The sequence below is a fragment of the Malaclemys terrapin genome, chromosome 3 (assembly GCF_027887155.1).
Source record: "Malaclemys terrapin pileata isolate rMalTer1 chromosome 3, rMalTer1.hap1, whole genome shotgun sequence".
In the NCBI taxonomy this organism is placed as follows: Eukaryota; Metazoa; Chordata; order Testudines; family Emydidae; genus Malaclemys; species Malaclemys terrapin.
The window spans coordinates 184,552,211-184,570,662 of record NC_071507.1 but is presented as its reverse complement, the minus strand read 5'-3'; the positions used below and the strand labels follow the sequence as shown (position 1 = coordinate 184,570,662).

Sequence of the window (18,452 nt, the reverse complement as noted above, 5' to 3'; positions counted from 1 at the left end):
GCTGACACTTGCAGCCAGCTCTACTTCTAGTGCCAGAAGCATTTCAGAGGTGCTACCACACTAACTTGACCCCTTTGGTGATCCTGCAGACCTCATAGGTGGAGAGGTTCTTCAGAGTGACTTCTTACTAGTCAAAGGAAAAACTAAAATCAACTGAGTCATTATGAATAAAATGGTGTACTAAATGCCAAGCCTGAAGAGCTATACTGTACCTAATACGAAATGGTATGAGGTAATGCTGGTATTGACTATCTCCTCTAAGAGCAGATCTCTTAATGCCCTTAGTAGAGATTGAGCTTCTGGCCTCCTTTCAAAGGCTGTCAGCATATTCTTGGCTGGCAGAAACAGCAATGATCTAAAATCCTTGGGCTGTGCTACAGCCCATTGGCTAAAGCCTGAACACCAACCTTACTGACACATTGTCTCTCAAAGGAAACCTGCACTCTCAGTTGTCCTTATGGTAAACTAAAGGTTGTGGAAGCCAGGCCAACTGACTCCTGGAACAGGACCTCCTCCTCTTCCACATCCACACCTCCCAGAGGAGTCTTCCTCTAGTGTCAGTCTTCTCAGAGCTTCACCTTTGCCAGAATGACTGCAGTCATAAATGTGGGGTGTCTTATTTCTCTTCTCTCCACCCCTTTCCCTCCAAGAAAATGAATCTAACTGGGAGGAGTCTTTCAACCATATGTATATGGGAGGTAGGTTTTTACTCTAAAACTTTAAATGCCAAATACCCACCAGGCTAAGTTTGTTTTGAATGATACTATATGTAAGCTAAACTCTAAAAATCCAAAGTCAGAGCAACAGTCAACTTATTTTATGCAGGCATTGGGGAAGGTAAAGAGAAACTTGCAGATTTGTACAGTTCCACTAAACTAGAGAATTCTCCATTTTAAACTTGATGCTTTTTCTAGAGCCTCTCCCTCTGATAAGAGGATAACCATCCTCAATTCAAAACCAAGAGCCAAATTACTTACTTTTCCTTTTAGGAAAGGATGAATCAGAAAGATGGAGCATCTACATCTTTTTTGCTGCAGGGAACAGCTCTAAATAGTGTAACTCATTTTTATACTGCCTAACCTATTAGGATGACAAAGCTAATTATATAAGTCTGTTAGTGGAGACAGTTGGTGACTAGTTATCTAGTGCTACAGTGTAAAATGGGGCATAATCCTGCTTCTAAATATTTAGCTTTTGACTTGCAAAAAACCATTTATTTGGGGTACAACTATGCTCAGAACTTGCTTTGAGCTAGTAGCTATATGAATGCTTAATTGAAACCAGTAAATATGCCAAAGATGTGCACATCAATGTGCTCATGACTCTCTGGAATACCTTGCAGTTACTGTTCTGCCTGCTTATGCAGTCCTGAATAGGCTGCATGACTCTAGGCAACCACATGAAGCATCTGTTGTACTTCTCCCTTTCTGTCCTGCCCCCAAAGATCTTAATTGTGCACACAATTGTTAATCTTTCATGAAACTTTCCTTAAACTCTCTAAACTTGAGTAACAAGTTTGCAGAGGCCTGTTCCTATTTGTGTGCTGAAGGTAGTGACTTGATCTGATGCTTATTTATAGGAGTTAAGCTTTGTAAAGAAGGGTTGTCTAGATGGCTTCAAAGAAATATTCATAGTTCTAGGCCCTGAAGGGACTACTAAATCATCTAATCCAGTCACCTGGGATAGACAAGTCAATTTCACCCAGATACCCCACTGTGCCCAATAAAATTTTGGCAAAAATATAACTTCCAATAAGGTCTTCAAACAAAAATACTTAGATGCCTCAATAGCTGGAGAGCCTACTACTATTCCCTTAGTCTGTTCTGATGGCTAATCTTATTTTGGGGGCAGGGGGAAGAGAAGCAAAGTTTAGAACTAAATTGTCTAGCTTTGGCTTCTAGCCACTGCTGCTTGTTATGCCTTCCTCTACTAAATGAAGAAGCCCTTCAGTAACTGGTGTATTGTATTCTCTCTGTGAAGGTATTTAGACACAGTAATTAGGCACTACTTTTAGCCTTAAACTTGATCCAAAAAACCCCCACTATACAGTAGGTACTAAATGCATGATTCCTCTTGTCTTCCTTCCCTCCCCCAAGCTAGCATGAGTATATAAATGTAGCTGTCTTAGCTGCTTCCACTGCTGCTGAGCCATAGACTACTTATCTACAGGTTTCAGGCAGGTATGTACTCAACATAGTGGCAGTAGAGGAACAGCTGAGCTACCAGTGCTAACATAGCTACACTACTTTATACATGGTTCTCATTGAGCTCAATGACACTAGCACAAGTGTGTGTACACAAACAAGGGAATAGCACTCTTAGAATTAGTGTAGATTGACAGTATCTTAAGCCTTAAAACCACTTCTATGACACTTCCAGTTTTCCAATATCACTTTTAAAATGTGGACACTAAACCTCTAACATGGTGGTATTGGCCTAGCTCATGCCATGTAAAAATCAATGGATCCCCTTAATCCATTGTGGAAAAAGCCATCTCAGAATCACTGATTTCCAAAATACCCTATGTGTAGAGAATAGGGGACTAATTTCTTATTGCAAATGTACAACCTTGCATTGGGCATAAGCTTTCGTGAGTAAAAACCTCACTTCTTCGGTTGCATCCGAAGAAGTGAGGTTTTTACTCACGAAAGCTTATGCCCAAATAAATCTGTTAGTCTTTAAGGTGCCACTAGACTACTTGTTTTTTGTAGATACAGACTAACACGGCTACCCCCTGATACTTGAAACCTTGCATTGACTGCTAAAATGTCTTGTTGTGAAAGGGCCCAAATTAACACATGATCCAGATCACTGTGTGACTGCACTGTCACTATAACTTTGCCAATCTTTGTAAACTCTGGCACTATTTACTTCCATATCATTGATGAAAATCTTGAGTGGCACAAGACCTAGTATAGAGCCCTGTACAACTCTACTAGAGAAACACCCCTATTGACTATTTAGCCAGTTCTTGGTCCACTTAATGTGTGGTTGGTTGATGGTAGTACAAACTTTCAACAATGGCATAATACAAAGACAAACTGATTGCTAAAGGTTACAGTATAGACTTGAATCAAACATACACATTTCCTTCTTTGAAACTGCATGTTGAACAAGACACTTTCTATGAAACAATTTACTGGCCCTATAGACTTTTGATGTGAATCATATCAGCTCATCCATTTATTCTTTTTCCTTGGTTTGATGTTGCCTGGGTTATCCTCCTTGCCTTCTTAAATAGCATAGCATAAGCCTGTTTTAGAACTTCTCTAGTATTCAGATTGATTTTTAAAAATCAATTTCTGGGTCAAAGGAAAATCAGTTTAGTTGCCCTTAGACTCCTGCAAGCAAGTCTTCTGGGCTACTGACTCAAACTTAGGAGGGGGGTGGTAATGAAGAACTTGAAAGTGTATAAAATGAACAAAATATTTTGAGTGCTCAAGATTGGTCTAGGACATAGACTTGGAAAAATATTCTGGAGAGAGCACTCACTTACCCTCACACCCTCCACAAGAAAAGAGAAATATACCTTTCAAAACTAATCTGCAAGTGTGCAAAAATGGATAGTGGAAGCAAGACATCAGGGAAGAAAATGGTTATTGGACTGTCTATTAAAGCTAGTATAAAAAGCAATGGTATACTTGCACATTGTCTAAGAAAGATACTAGAATTGGAAAACTTTCAGAGAAACATCTTTAGGAGTAAAAAGAACAGCAGTACTTGTGGCACCTTAGACTAACAAATTTATTTGAGCATAAGCTTTTGTGGGCTAAAGCCCAATTCTTTAGATGCAATAGCCGCCACAAGCTTATGCTCAAACGAATGTTAGTCTCTCTAAGGTGCCACAAGTACTCCTGTTTTTGCAGATACAGCCTAATGTGGCTTCTACTTTGAAACCTGTCATATTTAGGAGTGTAGAACAGCTTCCATGTGAGGAAATATTTAAGACTAGCACTATTCTGCTTAGAAAAGCAACAACTCAAGGGAAGATGTGGTGGTTTTTTTTTTATATAGCTCAAGTGTTATTTACCCTTCCACCTAACACAAGAATCAAGAGGCACCAGCTGAACTAGGAAACAAGTTTAAAGACACAAGTACTTCACATAATGTACAGTGAACCTGTGGAACTCATTGCCAAGCCATATTGTGAAGGCCAAAACAGTGTAACAGTTTATTTTTGAGAGAGAGCATGTTACATAAGTGCATGGAGAATAGCCATTCATGGACCTATTGGCCAAGCTGATTAAGGATACCTAGAGCATAGGATTGCATTCCTGGACCTCTAACTATACAGAGGATTGATTACTTCACTAAGTTGCCTTGTTCTATTCATTCCCTCTGAATCATCTCATACTGGCCCCTGTGCTAGATGAGCTATTAGACTAAGGCAGTATGGATATTCTTATGAGTAGCAAAAGAAATCCTAACACAGGGATAGGCCTAGTGCCAGATGGGGATAATGAAATTGTTACCGATCAAAGGGGGGAAAAACGCGCGCGCGCATACATTTCTGTTCTGTATTTGGAAAGCAGCAAGATTAACTAGATGAAGAGCTTTCCAATCAGTTATTCATGGGTCCCAGTTCTAGGAGCATCACTACTGTTGATGCTTCAGTGTCATATTATTCCTTTTCATGATTGTTGTCAGCTACAACAATGAATTTTGTGATCTGCATGAACTCAACTACCAGCTGTTAAAGGTTCCCATTGTCTGTGATAACAATAGGGTAAAGTGAAGCTGCCAGGGCTCTCTAACCTATCACTAGTTTGCTTGATTTGTTCTGGTATATTGCACTAGCTTCTTTCAAAATTAATGTACTTTTAGTCTGTTTCTCCATTAAGATCTGGAATCAATGGAAAAACAAAGGGAGTTTAATACCCTTTCATCAGGAAAATCATTCCTGAGCAACCATCAATGTGACTTGCAGGTGAACATTGCACGCTATACATATGATTCTATTGATCTGAACATTAAAGTAGAAACTTCGTGAATTTTTTTTTTTGGTAACTAAAGCAGAGGTATGTCTGCTGCTGAAGCATGAGATCTTCATTTTCACTGGGAAGGAACATTTATAATCAGCAACCCAGTGCTCTGTAAACAAGCATCGCTCCCTTAACTTCTCATTACTCCCTCTTAAAGCTATACTGTAATTTCTACAGTTGCCTGCTAACTCACTAGTTAACAGAAACACCAGGGCCATAGTCAAAGCAGTATAGTTCTTAGTACAAGTGGGTGTGGAAAGATGGGCTCTTTTTTAAGGGATTTGTTCTGTTTTCTCTTTTGTATTGTATGTTTATAAACATTTTCAATAAAATTCATAACTATGTAGCTAAACACAGGCTCCAATGTTCTTGATTTTTAAGGTGCTCCTACTTGTCTTAGAGTCACAACCACTTGGAAGAGCTGTAACCTATTGATCAGCTTTAGTAAAATAGCATATCTGCCCCCTTCTCATGGCAATGACCTAAACTGTGTCAATCACCTTTCACGTCTCTGAACTGCTACCCTCTTGCTGCCAGTATGAACATCTGTGAAGTCAGAGATCATGGGAGATTTTCAACTAGCCAAGGGATTTTGGAGTACTGCCCTCTGAATCATTCAATAAGGCTTGTGCTGCTGATTTTCCCTTTTCACTCTTCAAAATTTGTCCATGTGGTAAATAATCCCCAGCAGGTACAAACAGATGCAGCTCCTACTCGATTTGCAGTAATCGCTCACCCTTCACTGAGTTCTAGTGCTCTTGTTCAAATAAAATGAGTCTCTATCATCTGAATCATTACTATTTGTACTGCAGTTGTGCTCTGGCTCCCTACTCGATATCTGTAACAAATCCCTATCTCAAAGAGAACAGGAGTACTTGTGGCCCCTTAGAGACTAACAAATTTATTAGAGCATAAGCTTTCGTGGGCTACAGCCCACTTCTTCGGATGCAGAAGTGGGCTGTAGCCCATGAAAGCTTATGCTCTAATAAATTTGTTAGTCTCTAAGGGGCCACAAGTACTCCTGTTCTTTTTGAGGATACAGACTAAGACGGCTGCTACTCTGAAACCTATCTCAAATAGTTCATGATGTAAGCAAATCTCTTTAGATCATAGAGAACCTATACACCCACTCCCTCGCCTATCCTTCAACATCCTCTTGCTGTCTTTGAAGGTCACTGAAAGCAGTAGAGAAGTTTAACTTCATTATTCCCTGTGTTGATTTGAAATAGAAAAGTCCTCTTCATCAATAGAGATGTCTAGTGTTCCCTTTCATCAAGGCAACTTCCATTGTTGAGCTAGCGCCATGATTTGAAAAGGGGACAGGCAACAGACAATGGTCAAAGTCAAATAGTGTGTGTGCATTCAATAGCTGTGGTTTTGTCCTTTAATAAATTAAACATTGGACAATTTTTAAAGGAAATACATTTTAAAAGTCAACTAAGTGCAGAGAGGTTAAAAATGTAGGTTTGAGGGTAAAATTGCACAAGTTTAATGTCTTCATGTGAATTAAAATGAAACCTACTTCATCATATCTCCAACCCTGTTCATTAGTGGTCTTGTAATAAAACTCCCATTAAATCAACTGGGTTAAGAGTCACCCTTAGGTGCACCCTTAGGAAAACTTTGTACATACAGAACAGAAGTTTATTTTAAAAAACACTAAATCTTTTTATAAGGAAAATTGTATTAAACAACCTCTCCACCACAGAGGAGCCTGTTTAAATTAAAATTCAGGAACTGCCTGCCTTGTTTTAAATTTTAAAAACAACAAGAAACCTCACAAGTGTTGAATCAACACCTACCTGCCTTTTAAGTGGCCATTTTATGACCACATACTTTTCCCACTGATTGTTGGGATGTTATTTTTATACCCCTGTTAACACAAGTTTGAAAGGAGATCAGTCTTCATTGTTTATGCTTAATGTCTACAGCACATTTCAACAGGTGAATGATAAAAGACCAAGTGAAAAGAGAAATCTAGTGACTATTTTGATAAGAAAATAGAGACATTAGCAGAAATGTATCACAGTTATTACCACTTGAAATAAACTCCAGTAAGTTTGGTAAGTTTTGTTATTTCAGCTCATGGCTGGACTTATTGCCTCACTATTTCTCATGTTTAGTTTAACATCCATTAACACTGAATTTAGTTTAGGGTAAACCTTTCAAAATGAACCATATCTTGGGGAGTTTTTTTTAAAAAGAAAGGTTTACAGTATTAGGGATTTTTGGTATTTAGCACTGAACTGTAACCAAATATTGCAAAATTAAAAGGGGGGCAGAGCAGCTAAATGTCCTCTCTCCCTCCCCCTTTGCTTCCCCTCAGTCTATACACTGGGACAGTAGGGTCCAGTGGTTAGGGTATTAGCCTAGGCTTTAGAAGACCTGGGATAAATTCCCTGTTCCACTACAGAATTACAGTGTGACCTTAGGTAAGGTCTGGTTCCAGCTCTAATGAAGATACTAGAATTGACTACCCCACAAAGGTGATGTTACATACAGAGGTGTTCAGATACTATTGGCATGGGGGGCAATATAAGTACCTCAGATAACTGGGGACAGTAAACCAGCTTCAAATGGGCTACAGTGTTAGAGGAAAGGGCCCTCTCACTGGGACTCCTACTCAAGGTCCATGGAGTAGTGGTGTCTGTTGGTCTAGTGAAATAGCACATGCACACACACACAGCCGCAGCCAGGGAATATGCTGCAGCCCTATGGCTTTTTCTAGGTTTGGGATTATCCTCTTTAAAAGCAGTTACATGTAGCCCAATTGTATAACCATAGCAATTTGTTAGATGCTCACACATAGCCTTTCAGCTTAGAATTGCAAAGTACATTACACATGCTAACTCCATCAATCTCTCAACACAGCTGTGAGAGTAATAGTATTATAACTGTTTTTTATATATAGGTAAACTGAAGTAAAGAAATTAAGTGAATTGCCAAAACACATTGTTAAGGGGAGAGCTGGCAATAGAAAGTAAGAGTCCTTCCTTTAGCTACTTTGCTCTCACCTCTGAAGGTCAGTCTCTCATACATATAAATAAAAGGTCACAGTTCAAGTAGTAGCATATTTTCCCTGCTGTCTGGGGATAAGCAATGGGTTCTTCCTCCTGCGATGTAGTAATAAATTGAGAAATCACTCTCCACTGATGACTGAAATGGACTGACCAGCCTCCTCATGTATAAGAGCAGTGTGCTGCCCAACCTGCCCAGTGCAGTCTAATTATAACATTAATAAACTATTTACAAAGAGTAAAAAATAATTAGCTGAAAGTAGGAAAATCCCACCCATGATTCTGGTTCGTGAGACACAGGAAAAAGTACTTGGTCAATCCAAAAACCTACCCTGGCCCTTTTCAGTAGCTCCTTCAGAACTCAGAAAACAGCAGTCATATAAAATAGCTACAAGCTAAGAGCAATTTAGGGCAGTATCTATTGACCACCAGTCCAATGGTTTTTAATCTTTTGGTGCCAAACATTGGTCTCCTTGAAGTTTGTGGCAAAATTTCCATTGGCCACAGTGAGACTAGGATTTAGCCCTTGGGAATTAGTATCAGTACAAACCTCGATCAATTACATTTTTGATATCTTTCGTCAGGTAGCACACTGACTTTCCCCTCTCCCATCCCAGCTCCTGCCCTTCCTTTTCTTCTGCAAAGGAGAGTCCAACAGCAAACTGTCTTAATCGTTGACATGCAAATTATTTTATTTGCTGTTTGTTTTTTCATTGAACTGTCTCATCTCTCTGCAGCTACAGTGTGTGCATAGGTCATGGTTTTTTCCTCTTCAACTCAGTACAAGTTTTGAAAGAGAGAGAACATGCCTTATAAAATAATAACACCTAGGCCAAGTGTGCAATAACTGATACTTGGTTCATCCTGTCCGGGGGTTTAAGGAAGATGATCAGAACACTGAAAAAGGGGAACCACTGTTATGGCTACTTCTTCCCCTTTGCCTGGTGATTTTAAAATATTTCTATCTCCATTAGTGGTTTAAAACATTAAAGTCTCCAAAAGATGATCTAATGTTCTCTTCTGTCCTGTCCTGGGAGTTTCTGTGTGATAAGTAATAGAGTCCCAGGAGCAACAGAGCTGTTGTACGCTGATAGACTCTTAGTTCCCAGGCAGAGGGTCTCGTGGCATAGCCCTGCAAGGAACATGAGCCAGCTAGGAAGGCTGGGGTGGAGAACAAGTCTGCCAGAGGAACACATCAACTGGGACAGGACTAGGAACCCTGCACCAAGCGTTGTGAACCAGCTGGGAAGGCTGGGTGGGAGTTCTTATGTTTCTTTGTGAACTTTGTTAATAAACCCAGACCCCAAGAAGAGTTATCTGACACACCTGTATTGAATTTATAGGAGAGCCCAAGAGGGGGAACTGAGGCAGCAGTCAGACCAGACATATGGTTTTGCTACAGTCTAAGTGCTGTATAAACATTAAGGGTTTGATCATTTCTGGCTTTGCCCTGCACACTAAGCCCAGGCTCTGACTCATGTTTGAGCCCAAGCCCTTCTGTCCACACACAAATCAGTCTGACTCAGGTCCACAAGCTTCAGCACCCAGGTCTTAGAGCCTTGCTAAGAGGGTGGGTCAGAGCCCATGTGCCCCGGGTCCAAGCCCTGTCATTTTGCAGCATGCACGCCAGTCAGGCCACAGACCCATCAGAAGGTCTGCATAGCACAGTATAGCTGCATTAGCACGGCTTTGAGACCCAGGTTTTCAATGCAGTGTGGACACAACCACAGGCTTGGAATTACTGAGTCCAGAAGCCCAGGTCCCCAGACCCAGGCTTGCTGTGCAGTGTAGGGTATGTCTACACTGCAATGTAAGCCCATGGTTAGTAAAACTCAAGTTAGCAGCCCCTGGATTTGTTAACCTAGGGTTTGAGGGTCTGCTCTCATTTGTAACCCGAGGTTAGGAATTGTTGAACCTTGGTCCCAACTTGGGGCTGTAGTGTCTTCACTGCATTATGTGAGCCTGAGTCCAACCACCCATATCCCAGACTTCCTTGTGCCCATCCAAAATGTGGCCACTCTAGCCTTTATTCATGGTGCAGTGTGGGAAAACTTGACTGTCCACCAAACTTGACTGTCCAGGGGACAAAAAGTTGGCCCATGGGATTGTGGAATACTTTTGGTAGACTTCCAGAGCATAAGTCCAGTGGGGCTGCATCTCTACTGGTTAGCAATAAGGCTTGAACCCCGGGTCTCTCCCACCTTGACTCAGGCTTGGACCCTCCACCCCCATGAGATCCTGAGACCCCCACATCCCAGCCCCGGGTTAACATGATTTCTCTGTAGATGGATGGGGGTTTAGGCTTAAGCCTGAGTTCAAACACTGGGCTGTCATTGCAGTGTAGGTGAACCCTTAGGGTATGTTTACACATCAAACAGACACCCATGGCTGTCTTGTGTCAGCTGACTTGGGCTCGTGGGGAACGGGCTGTAAAATTGCTGTGTAAATATTTGGGTTTGGCCTGGAACTAGGGTGACCAGATGTCCCAATTTTATAGGTACAGTCCCGATTTTGGGGTCTTTTTCTTTTATAGGCTCCTATTAGCCTCCACCCCCTGTCCTTATTTTTCACACTTCCTGTCCTACCTGGAACCCAGCTCTGGGACTCTCCCTTCTTATAGAGTCCCAGAGCTTGAGCTCTAGCCCAAGCTGAACTTCTACACAGCAAATTTTAGTCCCACAGCCTGAGCCCCGCAAGCCCAAGGCAGCTGACCTGGGCCAGCCACAGCCATGTCACAGATCTTTTATTCCAGTGTAGATGGAGACACTTTAGAGACACTGACAGGGATCAGGGCACCTAAGTCTTGGGTTTAGGTGCTTAAGTCCCATGTTTGGCTCCACTGTGATCCATAAAACTCCCACCAAACCCTGCAGGCACCTAAATTTACTCAGCACCTGAGTTTGGTTTAAGAGTAAAAGATCCCTAGGCTCCTACGATCCTGCCTCAGGGCAGGCACACTGCTGCCTCACTTTAGGCATCCAGATGCCAATGACCTGCCTAAGCCCCAAAGCGACTCATGAACCAGTTGTGGGGCCTCAGTGAGCAGGTGTGCTCAGAAAGTGCCTACCACAGCAGGTCCCATTGGGGCAGTAATCACCTTATAACTTTCAGTGTGGTGCTTAGAGCAGTCACCTGGGATATGGAAAACCCACGTTCAAGTCTGCCTTTGGTCTCTTGTTTTGGCCCAATTATTGTTTAAGTATTTACGTATGGAGGAAGAGTTAGCAGGAGAGAGAGTATGATTCTGTAGTCCAATGGTTAGAGCACCCACCTGGTAGTGGGGACGCCATGGGTTCAATCTTTCTGCTCTCATCACTCTTTCATTAGTTATCCAGTGTGCAAGTGCTTCAAGAAGCGAGACTGAGGGACCCTGAAATAAAAATATCCCAGAGCTCAGTGGTTAGAGTGCTCTCCTAAAATGTGGGGAAACCACTGTTCAAATCCTTTCCTCCCCCTCTGACAGAGAGAGGGGGACTTGAACCTTGCTCTCCTCTAGCCCAGGTGAATGCTCTAACCACTGGGCTTAAAATCATATAATGGCCAGCTCCTCCTTCTTCCCTTCCCTTCCCTCCTCTCCTCTCCTCCTCAAAAGGGCTTAGCTGCCTAACTGCAGGTGTCAGGTTTCTGTTTGTGGTGTGCTAAAGTGACATAGGCATCTTCCTGCAACCTGGCTGTAGGTACCGATCTCTGAGAGAGGGGTGTGTGCTAAGCATCTCCCCATAGGTGCTGACTCCATGGGTGCTCCAGGGCTGGAGCATCCATGGAAATGTTTTTGCGGATGCTTAGCACCCACTGGCAGCCTAGCTCCTCCTTCCCCGCACCTCCTGTTCACTGGCAGCCCCGTTAGGCACCAAGATGCTCAGCATTACTGTGCCTAAGTCTAAGATCCCACCCTTTGGCTATGTCCACACTTAGAGCTGTGATTCCCACCTGGTAGAAGCATACTGGGGCTAGCTCTCAGCAAACTACCTCGCTAAAAATAGTAGTCGGGAAGTAGTGAGTGGCAGCATGGGCATCCAAGTATGTATCCACGGGGTCCGGACGGTTTTGCACTTGGGGCAGCTAAACTGTACTGCTGCCCAAACTACCGCAGTGACACTTCTATTTTTGATGTGCTAGCTCGGAGCGGGCAAACTTTTTGGCTTGAGGGCCACATCAGGTTTCGTAAATTGTATGGAGGGCCGGTTAGGGGAGGGGGTTGTGGCCCGGCCCCCACCGCCTATCTGCCCCCTGGGACTCCTGCCCCATCCAACCCCCCCTGTTCCCTGACGGCCCCTCTGGGACCCCTGCCCCATCCACACACACCCACTCCCTGTCCCCTGACTGCCCCCGGACTCCCGCTGCCCCATCCAACCCCTCCTCTCATTCCTGACGGCCGCCCTGGGACCCCTGCCCCATCCAACCACCCCTTCTCCCTGTTCCCTGACTGCCCCCAGAACCCCTGCCCCGACTGCCCCCTGTCGCCCTATCCAACTCCCCCTCCTTCCTGACTGCCCCCCAGAACCCCTGCCCCTGACCACCACCCCGAACTCCCCTGCTCTCTAGCCAACCCCCTGCTCCCTGCCCCCTTACCGCGCTGCCTGGAGCACTAGTGGCTGGCAGTGCTACAGCCGTGCCGCCCGTCTGGAGCCAGGCCATGCCGCCGCCACCACCACGCAGCTCAGAGACCAGGTCAGGCCCAGCTCTGCAGCTGCGCTGCCCCAGGAGCTCACAGCCCTGCTTCCCAGAGCATTGTGCCGGCGGCGGAGCGAGCGAGCTGAGGCTGCGGACGAGGGGGAGAGGAGCTGGGGGGGCGAGCCTCACGGGCCAGGAGCTCGGGGGCCAGGTAGGATGGTTCCACGGGCCGGATGTGGCCCACAGGCCGTAGTTTGCCCACCCCTGTGCTAGCGCAATGAAAGTTAGCACAAGTATGTCTATGCAAGCTGGGAAGCACGCCCCCCCCACCTCCAAGTGTAGACATAGCCAAAGTGACTGGGTTAGGGTTACCATATTTTGTGCCTCCAAATGGAGGACACTCCCCGGGGCCCCGCCCCCGCCCCCAGCCCCGCCCCAACTCCGCCCCCTCCGAAAGTCTCCACCCCCTCCGAAAGTCTCCGCCCCCTCCCCTGCTTCCCGCGAACATTTAATTCGCGGGAAGCCTGAAGCAGGTAAGGGGGGCGGGGGGAGGAGGCGCGGCCCAGGCTGGTCCCCCCGCGGCTCCAGCCTGGGTCGGCTCGGGCCCTGGGGTGCCGGCCCCGACCGACCACCCCCCGGCTCCCAGCCCCGCAGGCCCGGCGCACCCCCCGGCTCCCCGACCCCGGCGCACTCCCCGGCTCCCCGACCCCAGCGCACTCCCCGGCTCCGGCTCCCCGACCCCGGCGCACTCCCCGGCTCCCCGACCCCGGCTCCCGGCCCGCTCCCCGGCTCCCCGACCCGGGCTCCCCGACCCCGGCGCACTCCCCGGCTCCCCGACCCGGGCTCCCCGACCCCGGCGCACTCCCCGGCTCCCCGACCCCGGCGCACTCCCCGGCTCCGGCTCCACGACCCCGGCTCCCCGACCCCGGCGCACTCCCCGGCGCACTCCCCGGCTCCCCGACCCCGGCGCACTCCCCGGCTCCGGCTCCCCGACCCCGGCGCACTCCCCGGCCCCGGCTCCCCGACCCCGGCGCACACCCCGGCGCACTCCCCGGCTCCGGCGCACTCCCCGGCTCCCCGACCCCGGCTCCCGGCCCGGCGCGCTCCCCAGCTCCCCGACCCGGGCTCCCCGACCCCGGCCCACTCCCCGGCTCCCCGACCCCAGCTCCCGGCCCGGCGCACTCCCCGGCTCCCCGACCCCGGCCCGGCTCCCCGACCCGGCTCCGCGGGCCCGGACCGGCACCGCGCCCCCGGCTCCCGGCCCCGCGGGCCCGGCTCCCGGCCCGGACCCCGGCCCCGCGCCCAGCCCGGCCCGGCACCATGCCCCCGGCCCCGGACAAAGAGGCCCCGGCTCCCCGACCCCGGTGCACTCCCCGGCTCCGGCTCCCCGACCCCGGCGCACTCCCCGGCTCCCCGACCCGGGCTCCCGGCCCGGCGCACCCCCCGACCCCGGCCCGGCTCCCCGACCCGGCTCCGCGGGCCCGGACCGGCACCGCGCCCCCGGCTCCCGGCCCCGTGGGCCCGGCTCCCGGCCTGGACCCCGGCCCCGCGCCCCCCCGGCCCGGCACCATGCCCCCGGCCCCGGACAAAGAGGCCCCGTCCGAGCCTCCCGATTTTCCCGGACATGCCCGGCTTTTGGGGATTTCCCCCCGGACGGGGATTTGAGCCCCCAAAAGCCGGACATGTCCGGGAAAATCCGGACGTATGGTAACCCTAGACTGGGTCCCACAAGAAGTCTATGGCAGAGCCAGAAATTGGAGCCAGATAGCCTGAGTTCCAGTGCAGTGCCTTAGACCTGCTCTTTCTCACTGAGAAGGAGCATTCCCAGCCTGACACCTTGGCTCCTATGTAGGGTCTGGTCAAAAACTGGTCCTTGTGCAACTCTCAATGCTGCCACTGGCACTAGTCACCCCATATTGGGCTTGAAGGATAGGCAGCAAGTGGGCCCAGGGTTCTGCTCCCATTTCATACCAGCAGAGGTGGCCCTGTGGGGTGTAGGGACATTAGGCTGCAGCATTCTCTGGAGCTGTGGGAGGCACTGAGTCTCAGACATTCAAAACCCCTGCATGATTCCTCCTGGGGCAGTGCTTCTCCACACAGCCCCCACTGATATGGTGCTATGTAACAACATCGCTTAAAAGTCCCCTGTGAAACAGCTAAGTAGTAGTATCTGCATTTAACATATAGGGAAACTGAGGCCCAGAGGCTAAATGACCTGACCAAGGTCACATACTGAGTCTGGCAGAGCTAGCAGTAAGAGCCAGTGCTCTTGCCTGCTATTCTGCAGCTCTAATCACAGGGCCCTCCTTATCTCCGGTAACAATGGTTTTACTGATTATTTTAGTTTGTGGGGGATTAAAGAACTAGGCATGAATCAAAAATCATAGTACAGACTGTATCTAGTCTCACTTTTAGGGTTTGTCAGGAACCGGCAATCTCTGTACCTGCTGCATCCTGGACACTGTACAGCAGTTGTGCAAATTTATATGCAGGAATTTTATATGGTTAGTGAAGTATATAGTTTCTGTGTGATATGTGCCTATGTTCTGCCTTGATAATCTACTAGGTCTTCTTTATTTGTGCTGTGATTACTCCTCTCTCAGGATGCAACTGAGATCACTCAGCTTGTTTCACTGAACACACAAGTTGGATTGAAAATCTAGGCTGAGTTAAAACAGATTTGGAGCCTATGGAGTACTTTTAAATGTGGCTTGTTATGGAAATCAGAGACATACTCTATTTCCTGCACAGTATTGAACTCAGATATATATTTCAGCCACTATATGGCTGACATCCTGAACATATGGATATGCAGGTACCATGCTAAAATAACATTGTATCAGATCAAGCCAAGCCTTGGCAAAACACATTCCAGGGACAGATTTATCCCTCCACCCCACTGCCCCCAAACAACCAAATGTCTCAGAAAAGGTAAAGAGAAAAGAAAGAGCTGGGAAGCATACAGTAAAGTAATAATCCTTTAGTGCTCACATTTAACATATCATGTACCCCCAACAACACAACACATGCATCCAACATAGTGACACTCATCTATTCACCCTCCCCATGCACACAATATGCTGTAAATCCCTATATTCTATATAGAATAATGGTGCAGCCCTGGTTATGTCTTATATTCCAGGACAGAGAAAGGGTTAACCCACTTTGTTCTGCTCCACAGAGCTCAGACCTGCATTGCAGCAGTGCACTAGTTCTTCTCCTCTTTCAGTCCTCTCTGCATATTGCTGGCCTCCGAGTGCAGAGCAAGGTCTTTCTAAATGAATTTGGAGGAAAATAGATAACGCAAACTTTTCTTTTCACTGTAGAATATGATGTAGCCTGTGTTGCATCTATCACTGAAAGTCAAAGTAACTTAAGATTTAAACTGTTTCCTGGTTATAGAGGAAGGAAAACTAACTGTTCTTGACTGCGGGAAACTGCTGATCTTTTGACATGGAGACCTTACAGTTACCCTAGGTTTCAAAAGCACCTAAAGTGTGAACCTTGCACAATTCTGTAACTTGAGGTGATTCACTGAGATTAAACGTTTAGATTCTGGTCAGTTGAGTTGTGGGAAGAGGGAGGGAGAGAAAGAGGAGGGTGTGATCTAATCTAGCCCTCTGATAAAAGGCCCACAAAATTTAATACAAATTTAGCCAGTCAGGTTCTATGTACTGTAAATATGTTTCTATAGAAATTATTAAAACAAATAGAATTTAAGAGAGAATATCTTCATAGCATTTTAAAATTCTATAGAATTTAATATCCCTGCTGTGAAAACTTGTAGGCTAAGTTTGACAATTCTATAAAAGGTTATTTTCTATTAGATTCTATATGGATCTAAGAATCAGTCATTATTGGAATATGCTTTTCTGTCAGAGATACAATACAACATATTGAGTATGAAGCATTGATATTTTTATTTGTTTTCAAAGACAAAGACATTCTTAATATTACTTGTTTCTTCATTTTAGATACATAATTTTAGAAATGTGGATAAATAGCCTGATTTATCAGCAATATCTGAACTAAATATACATGCTTTTCCAAATCCTAATATTAAAGTGCCTACAGACCATTATGCTTAGTATTTTTGTATTATTTTTTACATCTTTTAAGAATTCACTTTAAACCCATTGATTTTTTTTTTTTTTTTTTAAGTGAGTAGATTGATTATTTGGCCAAATAATCAGTCCTTATTAAACAGAAGATTGGTCAGAACTGTGGTGAGTAAATCCTAGCAGAATCTATTTGCCTTGCTCACTATTGAATCAGACTGATTTTAATATATTTTTGAAGCTCATTTAAAAAAACCCAACCCAACAACCCATAACTCAAGTAATGTACAAGTATAAACATCCCCTTCGACTTAGAGCATTCTGAGATATGTACAGCAGCTACCCATCCATCCATATTCCTTTTGTTCTGTCTTCATTTGCTCAAGACACTCTGGATTTTTTAAAGGAAGAACTAGCTCAAAGTTCCATTCGATATTTTTAAAGATTCTTTAGGAGGGATCCAGTGGCAGGTTTGTCAGGCGGTAGGGAAGGGTGTCTATGCCCGTTTGACATTGTTCAGCAGGTCTGTAAGTTCACTGATGTACTTGATGGTGTATTTCAGTGTCTGTATTTTGGTGAGAGGCTGGCCTCTTTGGCTGTAGACAGGAGGTAGGTAATTGCGCAAGGTGTGTAAAGCATCAGCCAGGGTCCTCATCCTGAGCTTCTCTCTCTCACTGGCTTTCCTTCTGCGCTGGGCTGACATCCTGGCCTTGGTACCTTTCTGAGCCTTGACCTGTCCAGCATTTGGTAAGTATGCGGAAGGAAAATCCATCAAGCTGTATCCGATCAGGCTGCCGCTGCTGCTGCTGTTGTAGGGCATCTCAATCACAGCTGGGCAAGGGGAAGAAGAATACGATTCAAAGGAAGGAGATGGAGATAAGCTGTGAGGGGATGAGATCTGGTTCAGCTCATAGGCTCCTGCATTACTCTTCCAGTCCCAGGAAGACAGAAAGGCAGAATGATCAGTGCCCAAATCATCTTCCATATTCGGCAAAGTCTCATGCAATTTATCCATCCAGGAAGAGCAGTTGTGAGAAGCAATTCCCTTAGCTAACAAGCAATGGCTGAAGTCTTTATGCAGGGAGACCCTTTTATGACAGGGGGTGGGGGGGAGATGTGACAAAGTGGGAAAGAGGGTTTTGTGAGGGGAGTTCAAAGGAGGTCCCAAGTGCTAAGATGGAAAATGAACTCCTGAAGTGTTATTTTCTTCTCACCGATAATTATCTACCTTCAGCTAAAATACCTTTAAACTAACAGGCAACAGTGAGAAGGAAAAAAGATTATCTTCTTGTAACTAACCAATTAAGACTCCACATCTACATTTAACATTGCAGTGGGGAATAATTATTAAAAGAGGCAAAGGAAAAAACAAAACACAGCAACAGCTTTATTTGATTTTATTAACATGATATCTAAACAAAGATTAGGGGCTAATTTAGCTACAACTAATCAAGAAAGAGATCTTGGAGTCATCGTGGATAGTTCTCTGAAGACGTCCATGCAGTGTGCAGCGGCAGTCAAAAGATCAAACAGGCTGTTAGGAATCATTAAAAAGGGGATAGAGAATAAGACGGAGAATATCTTATTGCCCTTATATAAATCCATGGTACGCCCACATCTTGAATACTGTGTACAGATGTGGTCGCCCCTTCTCAAAAAAAAATATACTGGCATTAGAAAAGGTTAAAAGAAGGGCAACTAAAATGATTAGGGGTTTGGAACGGGTCCCATATGAGGAGAGATTAAAGAGGGTAGGACTTTTCAGCTTGGAAAAGAGGAGG

At 45.8% G+C, this 18,452-nt stretch overlaps 1 protein-coding gene across 1 annotated transcript; it reads right to left on the bottom strand.

Moving 5' to 3' along the window:
- Positions 1-17,167: 17,167 nt before the first annotated feature.
- Positions 17,168-17,686, bottom strand: MSGN1 (mesogenin 1). Its single transcript, XM_054021598.1, has one exon. It carries the CDS (start codon positions 17,684-17,686, stop codon positions 17,168-17,170), a length of 519 nt encoding a protein of 172 aa, XP_053877573.1.
- Between the last annotated feature and the right edge of the window lie 766 nt (positions 17,687-18,452).

Excerpts from the sequence above, each read along its gene's own strand:
- MSGN1 (XM_054021598.1), bottom strand. The coding sequence starts at position 17,686 with ATGGATAAATTGCATGAGACTTTGCCGAATATGGAAGATGATTTGGGC.